The sequence below is a fragment of the Barbus barbus genome (genome assembly GCF_936440315.1).
Source record: "Barbus barbus genome assembly, chromosome: 49".
Taxonomy (NCBI): Eukaryota; Metazoa; Chordata; class Actinopteri; order Cypriniformes; family Cyprinidae; genus Barbus; species Barbus barbus.
The window spans coordinates 9,362,196-9,373,657 of NC_136727.1; the positions used below are offsets into that span (position 1 = coordinate 9,362,196).

General features: G+C 35.0%; 1 protein-coding gene and 1 pseudogene across 4 annotated transcripts; one reads left to right on the forward strand and one right to left on the reverse strand.

Moving 5' to 3' along the window:
• Positions 1-406: 406 nt before the first annotated feature.
• LOC306867409 (leucine-rich repeat-containing protein 39-like) lies at positions 407-4,748 on the forward strand. Of its 3 annotated transcripts, none has more exons than XM_079413047.1 (9): positions 407-623; positions 786-955; positions 1,687-1,792; positions 2,665-2,821; positions 2,909-3,045; positions 3,148-3,293; positions 3,406-3,558; positions 4,172-4,314; positions 4,456-4,748. In XM_079413047.1, the coding sequence occupies exons 2-9, from the start codon at positions 828-830 to the stop codon at positions 4,524-4,526; spliced, it is 1,041 nt and encodes a 346-aa protein (XP_079269173.1). In that variant the 5' UTR covers positions 407-623; positions 786-827; the 3' UTR covers positions 4,527-4,748. The 3 variants fall into 3 exon arrangements, with proteins under 3 accessions (XP_079269173.1, XP_079269174.1, XP_079269172.1); XM_079413048.1 differs by having other exon boundaries at positions 410-623; positions 761-955; positions 4,456-4,724; XM_079413046.1 differs by having other exon boundaries at positions 429-623; positions 786-951; positions 1,668-1,792.
• Positions 4,749-4,773: 25 nt separating this feature from the next.
• LOC306867265 (tRNA:m(4)X modification enzyme TRM13 homolog) lies at positions 4,774-9,489 on the reverse strand (annotated as a pseudogene). Its single transcript has 12 exons — positions 9,450-9,489; positions 7,535-7,640; positions 7,358-7,393; positions 6,699-6,766; positions 6,503-6,562; positions 6,344-6,413; positions 6,130-6,236; positions 5,864-6,038; positions 5,694-5,762; positions 5,532-5,606; positions 5,047-5,452; positions 4,774-4,972 (listed from the first exon to the last, which is right to left on the reverse strand). The product of its transcript is annotated as a tRNA:m(4)X modification enzyme TRM13 homolog (transcript).
• Positions 9,490-11,462: the final 1,973 nt, after the last annotated feature.

Consider the following 11,462-nt stretch of genomic DNA (forward strand, 5'->3'; position numbering starts at 1 on the left):
GTATAGTTATAATACTCGGGAGAATGTGAAATTTTTTAATGTCAAAATGAAATGAAAATACTATTTCAGTCTTTCTCTGCTTCAGAATTTCATGTCTAATTTAGTGTTACTTGCTGTTTCTGTTTCTATTTGTCAAACTTACTAGGAACTTGAGTGAAAATTGTCTGTACACCATTTTTTATTTCATTGTATAACATTAAAAACGTTCTACTAGAGCAGCAGCCAGAATTTACAAATACATATCTAATGTTTTGAAATGGTCCTAGGCATAACTGTTAATCAGGTTATGTCGCTCTATTCTTAAATGCATGTCTGGTGGTAAAGTACGCAAAAGTGGACAGCTGCTCTTGTGCCAACTTTAACATGTGACCACACTATTCAGTGTTGTCTCGGGATAAATATAGACATTGGCCGGAGTTACGCTTCAAGAGGGAAAACCTGTGACAAACACTGAGCGGATAATTACTTCAAGGCCTATTCTTTCAACATTGATCACACTTATTGAAATTGTCAGAGGAATTATACGATTGGTGCAGCATTGGTGACTATCCATATCAAATGGGAGCTTACTATATAAAAACATAGTACAAGTGCTGGAAGGACAATATGACCCAATGAGAGTGGTAAGCACAAGCTAATTCAAACTTTCTCACAGTTTCTTCAATGTCAATCATAGCTTATGATATACTTAGTACTAATTCAAATATGCCCTATCATATCAATCCAAAACAACAAGCAACACATGCATTTTCCTGGCCAGTAAAATGGCTTATCTGCTGCCCTAGCATACTATATGTGTGAGGTGATATTTGGGGGTCTGCATCATCATGACGGGGGTCACGGTATGCTGTGGGACAGTGAACTCTATCAAGACTCTGTGGGAAACCAGGATAAAGAAAAGCAAAGATGAACTGAAGAAAGAGAAAGAGCAGAGAGACAGGAGAGCAGTGGGTAGGTACGTCCATTACTGTTATGTATAGCATGGGAAGCATAATCACTTATTTTAAAGCAATGGTTCTCAACTGGTGAGTCATGACCTAAAAATAGTTGCAAGTTTCTAAGTGCAAATACTAACAGTAACACTTTAATACTGGGACCAATTCTCACAACTAGTTGCTTATTAGCAAACCTATTATTAACATATTGGCTGTTTATTAGTACTTATAAATCACATATTCTGCATGACCATATTCTACATCCCTAATCCAACCCAATACCTAAATTTAACAACTGCCATATCAATTATTAACAAGCAGAAAATTAGGAGTTTGAGGCAAAAGTAGTACTTAATGGTACTTAATCGGACCTTAAAATAAAGTGTGACCATATTAACTATAAATTCATGAATAGATAGGATAACAAAATACTTTTCAACATCAATGGTCAAACATCCACACGAACTCTGTCGTTCATCAGTTACTTGGTAGAAGGTAGTCAAATTTGACAACATGGAAAGTTGTTTGACATGAACTCATCCCTTGAAAACCAAGAACTAAACTATGCAAGGTAAAAGAAGAAACAACCATACTGCATCAAATGTGATTTACGGGTTTGGTACCACATTGGGTCATCACTTGATGGCAAATGCAAAATCTAGACTCTGAAGAATAACCAGTTGAGAACCACTTCACAGACTATGCTTTTATCTATCCCGTGATTTTGAATAGTTCAAAATCTTTGCCATAGGCTGACAGGTGCCTGGGAGGATCGAATCACTTTGGCCAAGCTAAAGGAAAAAGTTGTGACGGAGGAAGGACGTGTCATCCTGCGGATTGAAAAGGAGGAGTGGAAGGTAAAGCATTTTGTGACTTGCACTTTGTGAATTTGATGCCACTTTATTAGAAGTCAAGAAAAATAAATAAATAAACAATTCTATCATCTAGAGAGGAAGGTGCATGATTGACTTGATAATACAAATATTGGTCTTGTCCTAAAGGGGTGATGAATGGACTTGTGCCCAAGTGACCTAGGCTGCGTTTCCCAAAAGCGAAGTACATCGTAGACCCATTGCCATCAACTTAGGCTTATGATGCTTTTGGGAAACGCAGCCATACACTTGGCATAGGTGTTCAATCCTTCTCCTGGAGGGCCACATTCCTGCAGAATTTACCTCCTGAAGACCTTGACTAGTTGTTTCAGGTGTGTTTAACTAGGGTTGAAGCTAAACTCTGCAGGACACTGACCCTCCAGGAACAGGACTGGGCCCCCTTGGGCTAAGGATATGGTTTGGGGCAGGACCTGCCTGGGCATTTAAAGTTGTTAAGTGTGTTCGACTTGAAGCAGCGCTGCTCACACCGATCAGTGTAGGACATCAAAGTACCATGAGAGCTATAAAGAGCAGATGGCTCCTTGCTTTCAAATCGTTCTTGTGGTAATTTGATGTCATAAACCAATCAGTCTGTGAAGCACAGCTTCAAGTCGACCAGACCTATTTTGAAGACCTTAATTAAATGGTTCAGGTGTGTTTAATGGAGGTTGGAGCTAAACTGGAGGGCAGGAAGGTGGCCGTCCAGGAACAGGATTGACTTCTGAATGAGAAACTTTTAATTGGCTAAAAACATCTATCAAACTGCTCACATATTTGCAGATTTAACGGTCTATCGGCTTTAATGGGGTTTTTTTTGATCGAGTGTTTGGTTTCCACTTTTTGCACTCTTTTTGCAGACTCTTCCTCTAGCTTTGGTCCAACTCTCACAGATCCAAGAATGGCAGTTACACCGAACAGGGCTTCAAAAAATCCCACGGTTCATCTCGAGCTTTGAAAGCCTCATAGTCTTGGACTTGTCTCGTAATTCAGTAACAGAGATTCCCAAAGAGATTGGTCAGTAAAAAAAAATGGCTGCCACCTGTACAAACGTTGACCTTCTTTAGCTGAAGTAACTCTCAGATACGCTCTTCTAAATTACAGGCAAACTAACTCGGTTACGAGAGCTGCTGTTGAGCTATAACAGAGTAAGCCATGTACCAGAAGAACTTGGCTGTTGTGAAAATCTGGAGAAACTGGAACTTGCAATGAACGAAGATCTGGATGAGCTGCCTACTCGGGTATCAATAACATTGAACACGTGTATGTATACACTTCATATTTTGTCTTTAAAACTCTATATATACCTAGCACCTGTGCTTGCTTTGATCTAATTTCCTTAGTTTAGCAATCTAAAGAAGCTATATCACTTGGACCTCTCCATGAACCAATTCACCACCATTCCAGAATGTGTGGTCAACCTTCCTTCTCTAGAGTGGCTAGACATGGGCAGCAACATGTTGGAAAGTTTGCCAGAAGATATTCACAGGTAAAAAACTAAACTACAAGCAACTTTGGATATTTTTTTCTTTCAATGTACTAATAATAGAACCAAGATTTTGTAATAAATCCTATGAACTTTATGTCCCAATTTAATATAGAATGGAGAAACTTCACACCCTGTGGCTCCCAAGAAATGAACTAGAGTACCTGCCAGACAATATCAGTCGCATGCAAAGCCTGGACACGCTAGTTCTGAGCAAAAATAAACTACGCGACATTCCTCCACTTATGGAGGGCATGAGTAACCTCAGGTAAGCACCAAAGTACTGCATTCAATTTGTAGAACTTCATTGGGGACCAATAAAAAGCTTAATTAAAGCAAAACAATGATTCTATAGCAGTGATACTCAAATCTGGCTCGGGAGATCCACTTTCCTGCAGAGTTTAGCTCCAACCCTGATCAAACTCACCTACCTGTGATTTTCTAATGATCCTAAAGACATTGATTAGCATGCACAGGTGTGTTTGATTAGGGTTAGAGCTAAACTCTACAGGAAAGTGGATTTCGTGAGCCAGATTTGAGTATCCATGTTCTATAGGAAAGCCTGAAACCTATTTGAAAGTGTAAGTAACATACGGCCAAGTATGGTGACCCATACTCAGAATTTGTGCTCTGCATTTAACCCATCCAAAGTGCACACACACAGCAGTGAACACACACACACACACCGTGAACACGCACTCGGAGCAGTGGGAAATATGCATACTTGCGTATTCACGGTTCACTTGCATATTTCATGCAAGTATGGGAATGCAAATACTTCTTGGACTGAGCTGCAAAACACCAGTGAAGCATTTGTGTCCGCATACTTGCACATTTTACAAATTATTACAATTACTAAGCTTAAAATACTCATTCTGCAGGTTTGTGAATTTCCGAGACAATCCTTTGACATATGATGTGATGCTTCCTGATTTAAAAGAGGACGTAGACGAAGAAGAGAACGACCGGGAGATGTTTGGTCGTGACTTCATGCACTTCTATATCCAAGAGGCCAGGAAAAGAGGTTATGCCGTACTCAATATGTATTGCGTGCAAAACCAGTAGCATAACTTTATAAAAAAATGTAACATAAATAAAACAGACAAGAAATTAAAGCTGTAAAAGCCTCTTAATGACCAACTTTTGCATTAAATGTCTCTTGCAGGATCCCAAACTTTCACATCAGTGCTAAATGTGACGTTGGATGGCGTGTCAGAGACAGCATCGTCTTTGTGACTTGCATGCTGGCTTCTGTCTGCTCGTCCGCCATTAGGCTTGATCTTCCAGTCTATCATGTCAAGTTCTGTGAAGAGCACTTCTTGTCTTTTCAATGTCTTTTCATCTATGCTTTTTGTTGGAGTTGCTACTTCCTGCCAGTATGTCGTCACTAATGTTTGTGGATGAGTTCAAATAAATATCCATAAACATTGATCGAATAAAATGAAGCATGTGTCCTGCATTTGTGCTTGTTTGTTTGTTTGTTTTAAGAAGGCTGTTGAGATTCATCTCTATTCTGATTGGCTGTTGCAACGGCAGTTAGTAACACATTCTCCAATTAAACGCTTGTGTAGTATTTCAGGCTGGTTTCAAAGCCTTTTTGCTGAAGGTAATACAATCTGCCATGGTCAATCAGACGTTTATAAAGCCGTCCAATCTGTTCCCGATCTTCAACTGACATCAAACTGCAAGAAAAACATTTACAAATGAGATCATGATCTTAATGTAATTTGTATTGGTCGATCACCAGAAAACTCACCCCTTGAGGGTATCTGGTAAAGCTTCCTCGCTCATCTCATGTTCTTCCTCTTCATCTGTTTTATGTTCGCTTGGTTTTTCTGTTATCTTGGAGCCAAATTTTCTCATCCCACATGTAGCCCAGCTCAACATGCGCTGAAAGGCAGCAAACTCTTCCGGTCCAAGACCTTTCTGCCTGAAGAACTCTTTTCCCACATAGTGTCTCCAGTCACAACGGTGGTGGCAGCAAAGAGCAATAGCCAGTCCTGACACTATGATCTTTTTACCAGTTTCCCTGCCTTCGGTTGAGGGAACAGGCTTAATATCAACACAAGCACCCTCATTCAGATGGAGTTTTACACGCTTGGTTGGAGGGTCATCATCTTCATCGGAGCAGATGTGCTCAAATAAACACCAAAGGGCCAGATCTGTGGAGACAAGTTCACAAAATCAATCTTGTAGTACTGATATCATAATGTTTATGAAGTTTATTGAAATCTTGTCTACCAGTTGCTGCACTACACAGGTGCTTCCCAACACCAATAACAGAAAGTCCTTTTTCTTTCAGAAGAGGGACCTTCCCTGAAAGGTACAAAGAAGAAATCTTATTTATGAGAAGATCAAGTTTAAGATTAAGACCATTAGGACTAGTTTAAGAAGCTAACTCACGTAGATCAAGGTGCTGAATATCAATCTGAAGCCTATCAAAAGTTGAGTCTGCATTTTTGTGCTTGCCATCTACTTAAAAAGACATGAAATTGAAATTTACCCTTACCTTCCAGTAGAAAGAACAATATTTTTTCCTGTACTTGAGGAAAGAATAGATTCATGTGAATGACACCACACCTTAAAGCGAGTACTGGACCTTTTCACAAGTAAAGAATTGACATTTTCAGCTGCTTTAAGAGCGATGTGAATCCAGTGGGTCAGTTTTCCCTTCCCTGCTCCAAACTCTATGTAGCATCTGTTTGCGCTGAACAGTTCCAAAACCTCCATGTTTCCAAGAATTGAGGCCTGTGAAACCGGGTAAAAATTCTTGAAAACAAGGATAAACAAAGACTACTTATATAGTATGTGTGGTTTTGGCAGCTCTGGAGTGATTTACCTGTTGCTTGAGGTGTTTAAAGGCAGAATCTCCATTCTTTGGGTCATTTAGAGGCTCATGTAGAACAGAATGTGAGAGTGTGTTTTCAACAAGTTTGGTATTTAGTCCTGAGGGAACAGGTAAACATGTACGAATCCCTTATAATTACATAAAAAGATGATATAACCAGAGTAACCATAAGTCATGTGATAAAACTCAAGTGACAGTTACATACCTTTCAGTGCAGTTTTGAGTTTCACAATCAGCTCATCCAGTTCCTCTTTAGATCGTTCAGCGATGGTTATCTGCATTGAGGCATCATTATTAAGCACATATCTATTCTTTACAGCCACGAAATTTTAGATACACATGCTCTCATAAGCAATATGATCACCTCCTCTATGGTTTCATCTTCATTTGCAGAACCAGCATTGGTGTCTTTCACATAATAAATCTGATATAAACAAATCAAACATAACAGTGTCATTCACACAAAAAGCATAGCGTTATGCCACATGGATTTTTTTTTCTAATGTAGAAAAACATAGCTCAAAAAAAAAAAAGGGGTAAGTGGAGTTATTTATACATACAGGTTTTTGGTTTCTCCTTAGAGTTACATTTCTTCAGATGTTTAGCCAAATTATCTTCAAATAGAGTGGTGTAAGATTTTTAAATATTAGAACATAAAAGTTCAAAGTCTGCCACTGAGACATGCAACAAAACTCTACTGGTTATTAGTTTTAGGAATAATCAAAATTTAACTTTTAACCAGAGATGATCACTAATGTTCATAACACAAATGTACAATTAATTAGATTTCTCTTTATGTAATTTTTTTAAATTAAATTACATGACCCTTAAAACTACCTCAGACTGTACCTCAATATTTCATATTGACTATATGACAGAAGGATAGAGTTTAATTAATTAATTAAAATGCACCTTTTTAGGTTCTTAATATGTCTTTAAAGTAACACAATTACATATATTCATATCAAAGTCCTTAAAATGCAAAATATGGCTAATAGTAACATTTTCTATCTGACTGAGGCAATTTAACTGATGTAGCTAAAAACCTGTTTGGCACCAGTCATAATTCATTCACTTCCAGATTCGTCAGTTATTATATTAATTCATTAGATTCATTAAAACTCTGGAATAATTTATTTGATTCAGTTTGGACTGAACTGCTTCACTTTTAAACACTACAACAACTTTCTCAAACTTGTTAGAAGAGTGAACATCTTACTGTTTGGAGTCCAAAAGGACAGGGTATTTCCATATCCTACATGGAAATTACATCAAAATTTGAGCAAACAGTAACTTATTAATAAACTAATTTTAATAAGGGCAAGGTAAGTAGTAGTGCATGCATCCATTCGGAGCAGCATAACATTGACATTATAACGTATTTTCATTCGCATACAGCATTTGCATGTTCCCCGTAGAAAGTTTTCCCACTTCCAACAATCATCTTGCAGTATCGTTTCTTTTTTTAGCTACATAAAAAGCACATTGTCCAGGTAAAGGCGCTCACACGCCCCTCCATACTGATGACGCACCTAACTCACTTCCGCGAGCCATTTCAAAATAAGAGCCATAAACAACAGAGCGGGGGGAAATAAATAAATAACGCATACATTTTATTAGTTTGTTTTGTCCGTATAATCGTTAACGTTTCTTAAAACTGTTATTAATAGTAGTAATAGTAGTATTAGTAGCAGAAGTTCACTTTTATCGTGGCTGTTTACTGTCATCGAAACCGGAAGTGTATCGTCATCATGCGTGTTGTCAGTCATATATTGCTGTATGATGTTTAGTTTGTGTTTGCATTGACTTCGCGAGCGGCAGTACGTGCACAGTCTGTGTGGAGTTACACAACAGATTGTAAGATGTTTGCTGAAAATGCTTGCACTATTAGCAAAGACTCACATGAGTGAGTTTCACAAACGGGAAGAGTGCATCACATGCTCTCTCAAATCTATGATAAAGCACAATTTATGGAAATCTCTTATTTTTTTATTAATGCATTTATGCTTTTATTGCGGAGTGACTCTGGATCAAAGATGGTAGTGTGTCTCGAACCTAAAGTCATGCTTTAACCTTTAAAAACAGGCAAGTCTTTATATTTTTCTTTTTTAAGTCAGAACCTATGCAAATATTTTTCCATTTTAGTTTATTATATATATATATATATATATATATATATATATATATATATATATATATATATATATATGTATATATATATGTGTGTATATGTGTATATATATGTGTGTATATGTATATATATATGTGTATATGTGTATATATATATGTGTATGTGTATATATATGTGTGTATGTGTATATATATGTGTGTATATGTATATATATGTGTGTATATGTATATATATATGTGTATATATATGTATATATGTATATATATATGTGTATATGTATATATATATGTGTATATGTATATATATGTGTATATGTATATATATATGTATGTGTATATATGTATATATATATATATATATATATATATATATATATATATATATATATATATATATATATATATATATATATATATATGTATATGTATATGTGTATATATATGTATATGTGTATATATGTGTATATGTGTATATATATGTATATGTATATATGTGTGTGTGTGTGTTATGTTTGACGTTGCATCTGGATTTTATGATTTATTTATTTTATGTTAGAGAAGAGCGATATGTGTTCTATCCTAATTTATACATGATATATATTATATATAACAGTGATGTCATTTTATTTTGATTTTATGTATTTTTATTATTCCTGCTTTGCATAGGCTATTTTATTTTTGACTGTAGCTCATGACCACATCTCACCTAGTTAAGAGATAAACCCACATCCTGATTCAGTGTATAGAAACTATCTTCAATACCTTTCAGAATGGTTATGTAGTTTGATCGTTTTAAGTGTCAGTTCCCATAAAGTTACTCCAACAGCAATCAGATGAAGACAGGTTGATCAAGTTGAACAATCCCAGTGATGTTTCGCTCAGACGAGTTTGTATCAAGTCTTAAGAGGTCCAGAAAGTCACATGTCGGCACAAGTCGACTTCACTGCTGTTTATCTTCCATTAGCTCATCCCTCATAACTTTGAGGTGTAACTAGTTCTCAGCGTTTGGAATCTGATGCATTCAGTTGGTCTTGGAAATGTGTTAATTTTGTGTGTTTTAGACCTGGTCTGGCTCTTAAATGTATACATTACACTTTTTTTAGCGCATTGACCTATATTCAGCACAAAGAAAGCTTTATGCTTTACCAAATGGTTAAAAGTGGCGTTGTTAATCTGCATACCAAGACATTTTTCCTGTTTGGTTGCTTCAGTGTCCGACATATTAACCCTGTAAAGCCTGACATACACTGTAAAAAGTGATAAGTTGACTTAAATTAAGGCAACGGATTTCCTCAATTTTTTTTAAGTTAAGTAAATAATAATTAAAAAAAATAAGTTAAGTGAACCTGACAATTCACTTAAATTTTTTTTTTATTATTATTATTTACTTGATAATTTTAAGGCAAGGGGTTTCCTCAATTCTTTTTAAGTTAAGTCAACTTATCACTTTTTACAGTGTATGTAATAATACTATTCAATGTTTTTTTTTGAAGTGGAACAGTTTATTGAACCTTTAGGCAAAATCTAAAAAGAAATAATTTCATATGTGTTTTCGTTGAGTATCTTTCATTATGGCTCATATGGTAGCCTATACTATGAGGATGTGGAGCTCATACTTGAGGGAGAAAAATAAACATCTAAACTCCGAGGAAAGATATTAAATTAGCTCTAGTTGCTGATTTTTATATGGCCAAAATGTTATGAAATTCTGATAGCTAATGTAAATCAATTAGATCTTAACAGACTACTTGCATCTAGTGCTGTCAAACGATTAATCGCATCTAAAATAAAAGTTTTTTTTTATGTGTGTGTACTGTGTATTTATTATTTATATATAAATACACACTCATACAGTATATATTTTGGAAAATATTTACATGTATATATTTATATAATTTATATTATATAAATTTTATATACAAATATAAATTTTTTCTTAAATATATACATGCATGTGTTTGTATTTATATATACACACATATGAAGTTTATTTGCAAAAACAACTTTTTTTTTTTATCGTTTTTTTATTTTGTTAGTTAGCTGTGTTTTTTTGTTATTTATTAACCTAATCAAAATAACCCAGCTGCAGTTTGAATTAGATTAATTGGAATGCATGAAAAAACATGACTTTTGAAAATTGTTAAAAACGGAGTTGTCTGTTTTTGCAAATGAACTCTTCATATATTATGTAAGCAAAAACGTTTATTTTGGATGCGATTAATCGTTTGACAGCGCAAATAATTATCAGTTGTCACTATATATTTCATGATATTTAAATGCTTAGTTTTATGATCAAACCTCTGTCAGGTTTTATTGTGAGGGGAAAAACATAATTCAATGCAATACAAATATGACTGAGAGATTAAATGTTACTCAAAAACATGATGTATCATATTCGATTCTCACATTTTAACATGATTTTTCTAAAAAATGATGTATGGATAATCAAGTAAACCTAAGTTGCTTCAGTCCAACGAGTGTTCATCTTGAAATATTGTTAACAGTAATTTTCTCCGATATAAAAATCTGAAAGGATTTCACAGCAAAAAGACACATGTATCATGAGCTGAAAGAAGTTTTCAGAATGGGCATTTTTAGAAAAGGCCTTTTATTCACTAAAAAAGTATAAACGCTCAGTCACATGACAGAAGGCATGTAGTGTTGAGCATGTTGATAACTTATCGAATAAGATGCACTAGGCTTTATAGCAGGGTTCGTACCAGGTGCTTGAAGTACTTGATTTTGACTTTTTGAAATTGAAGTCCTGGAAAACCCTTGAAAACAGCCATATTTATGAACAGGTACTTGAAAAATAAGTCGCTCTGAGTTTGCTTGTGTTAAATGGATTTAAACGTCATTGAATAACGCTTGAAAATGAAATGTTGGGATTTGTTATAATACATAATGTACTTAAGTTGGTATATTCATATAATATATTGGCAATTAGGCATATTACATTATGTATTTTAACAGTTTTGTTCAATAAAACCATGTAATTGGATTTGATACTTTATTTGAACCAATTATGATTGCCACATTGTTAGTTTATATATAAATATAGTCATATTAAAGCCTCTTTTTCACCTAGGTTTATTTTTATTACTAAAAATGATCAGATTACTCAATTGTCAAAATAATCAGTAGATTTCTTGATTACCAAAATAATTGTTAGTTATGGCCCTAGATCAGTTAAA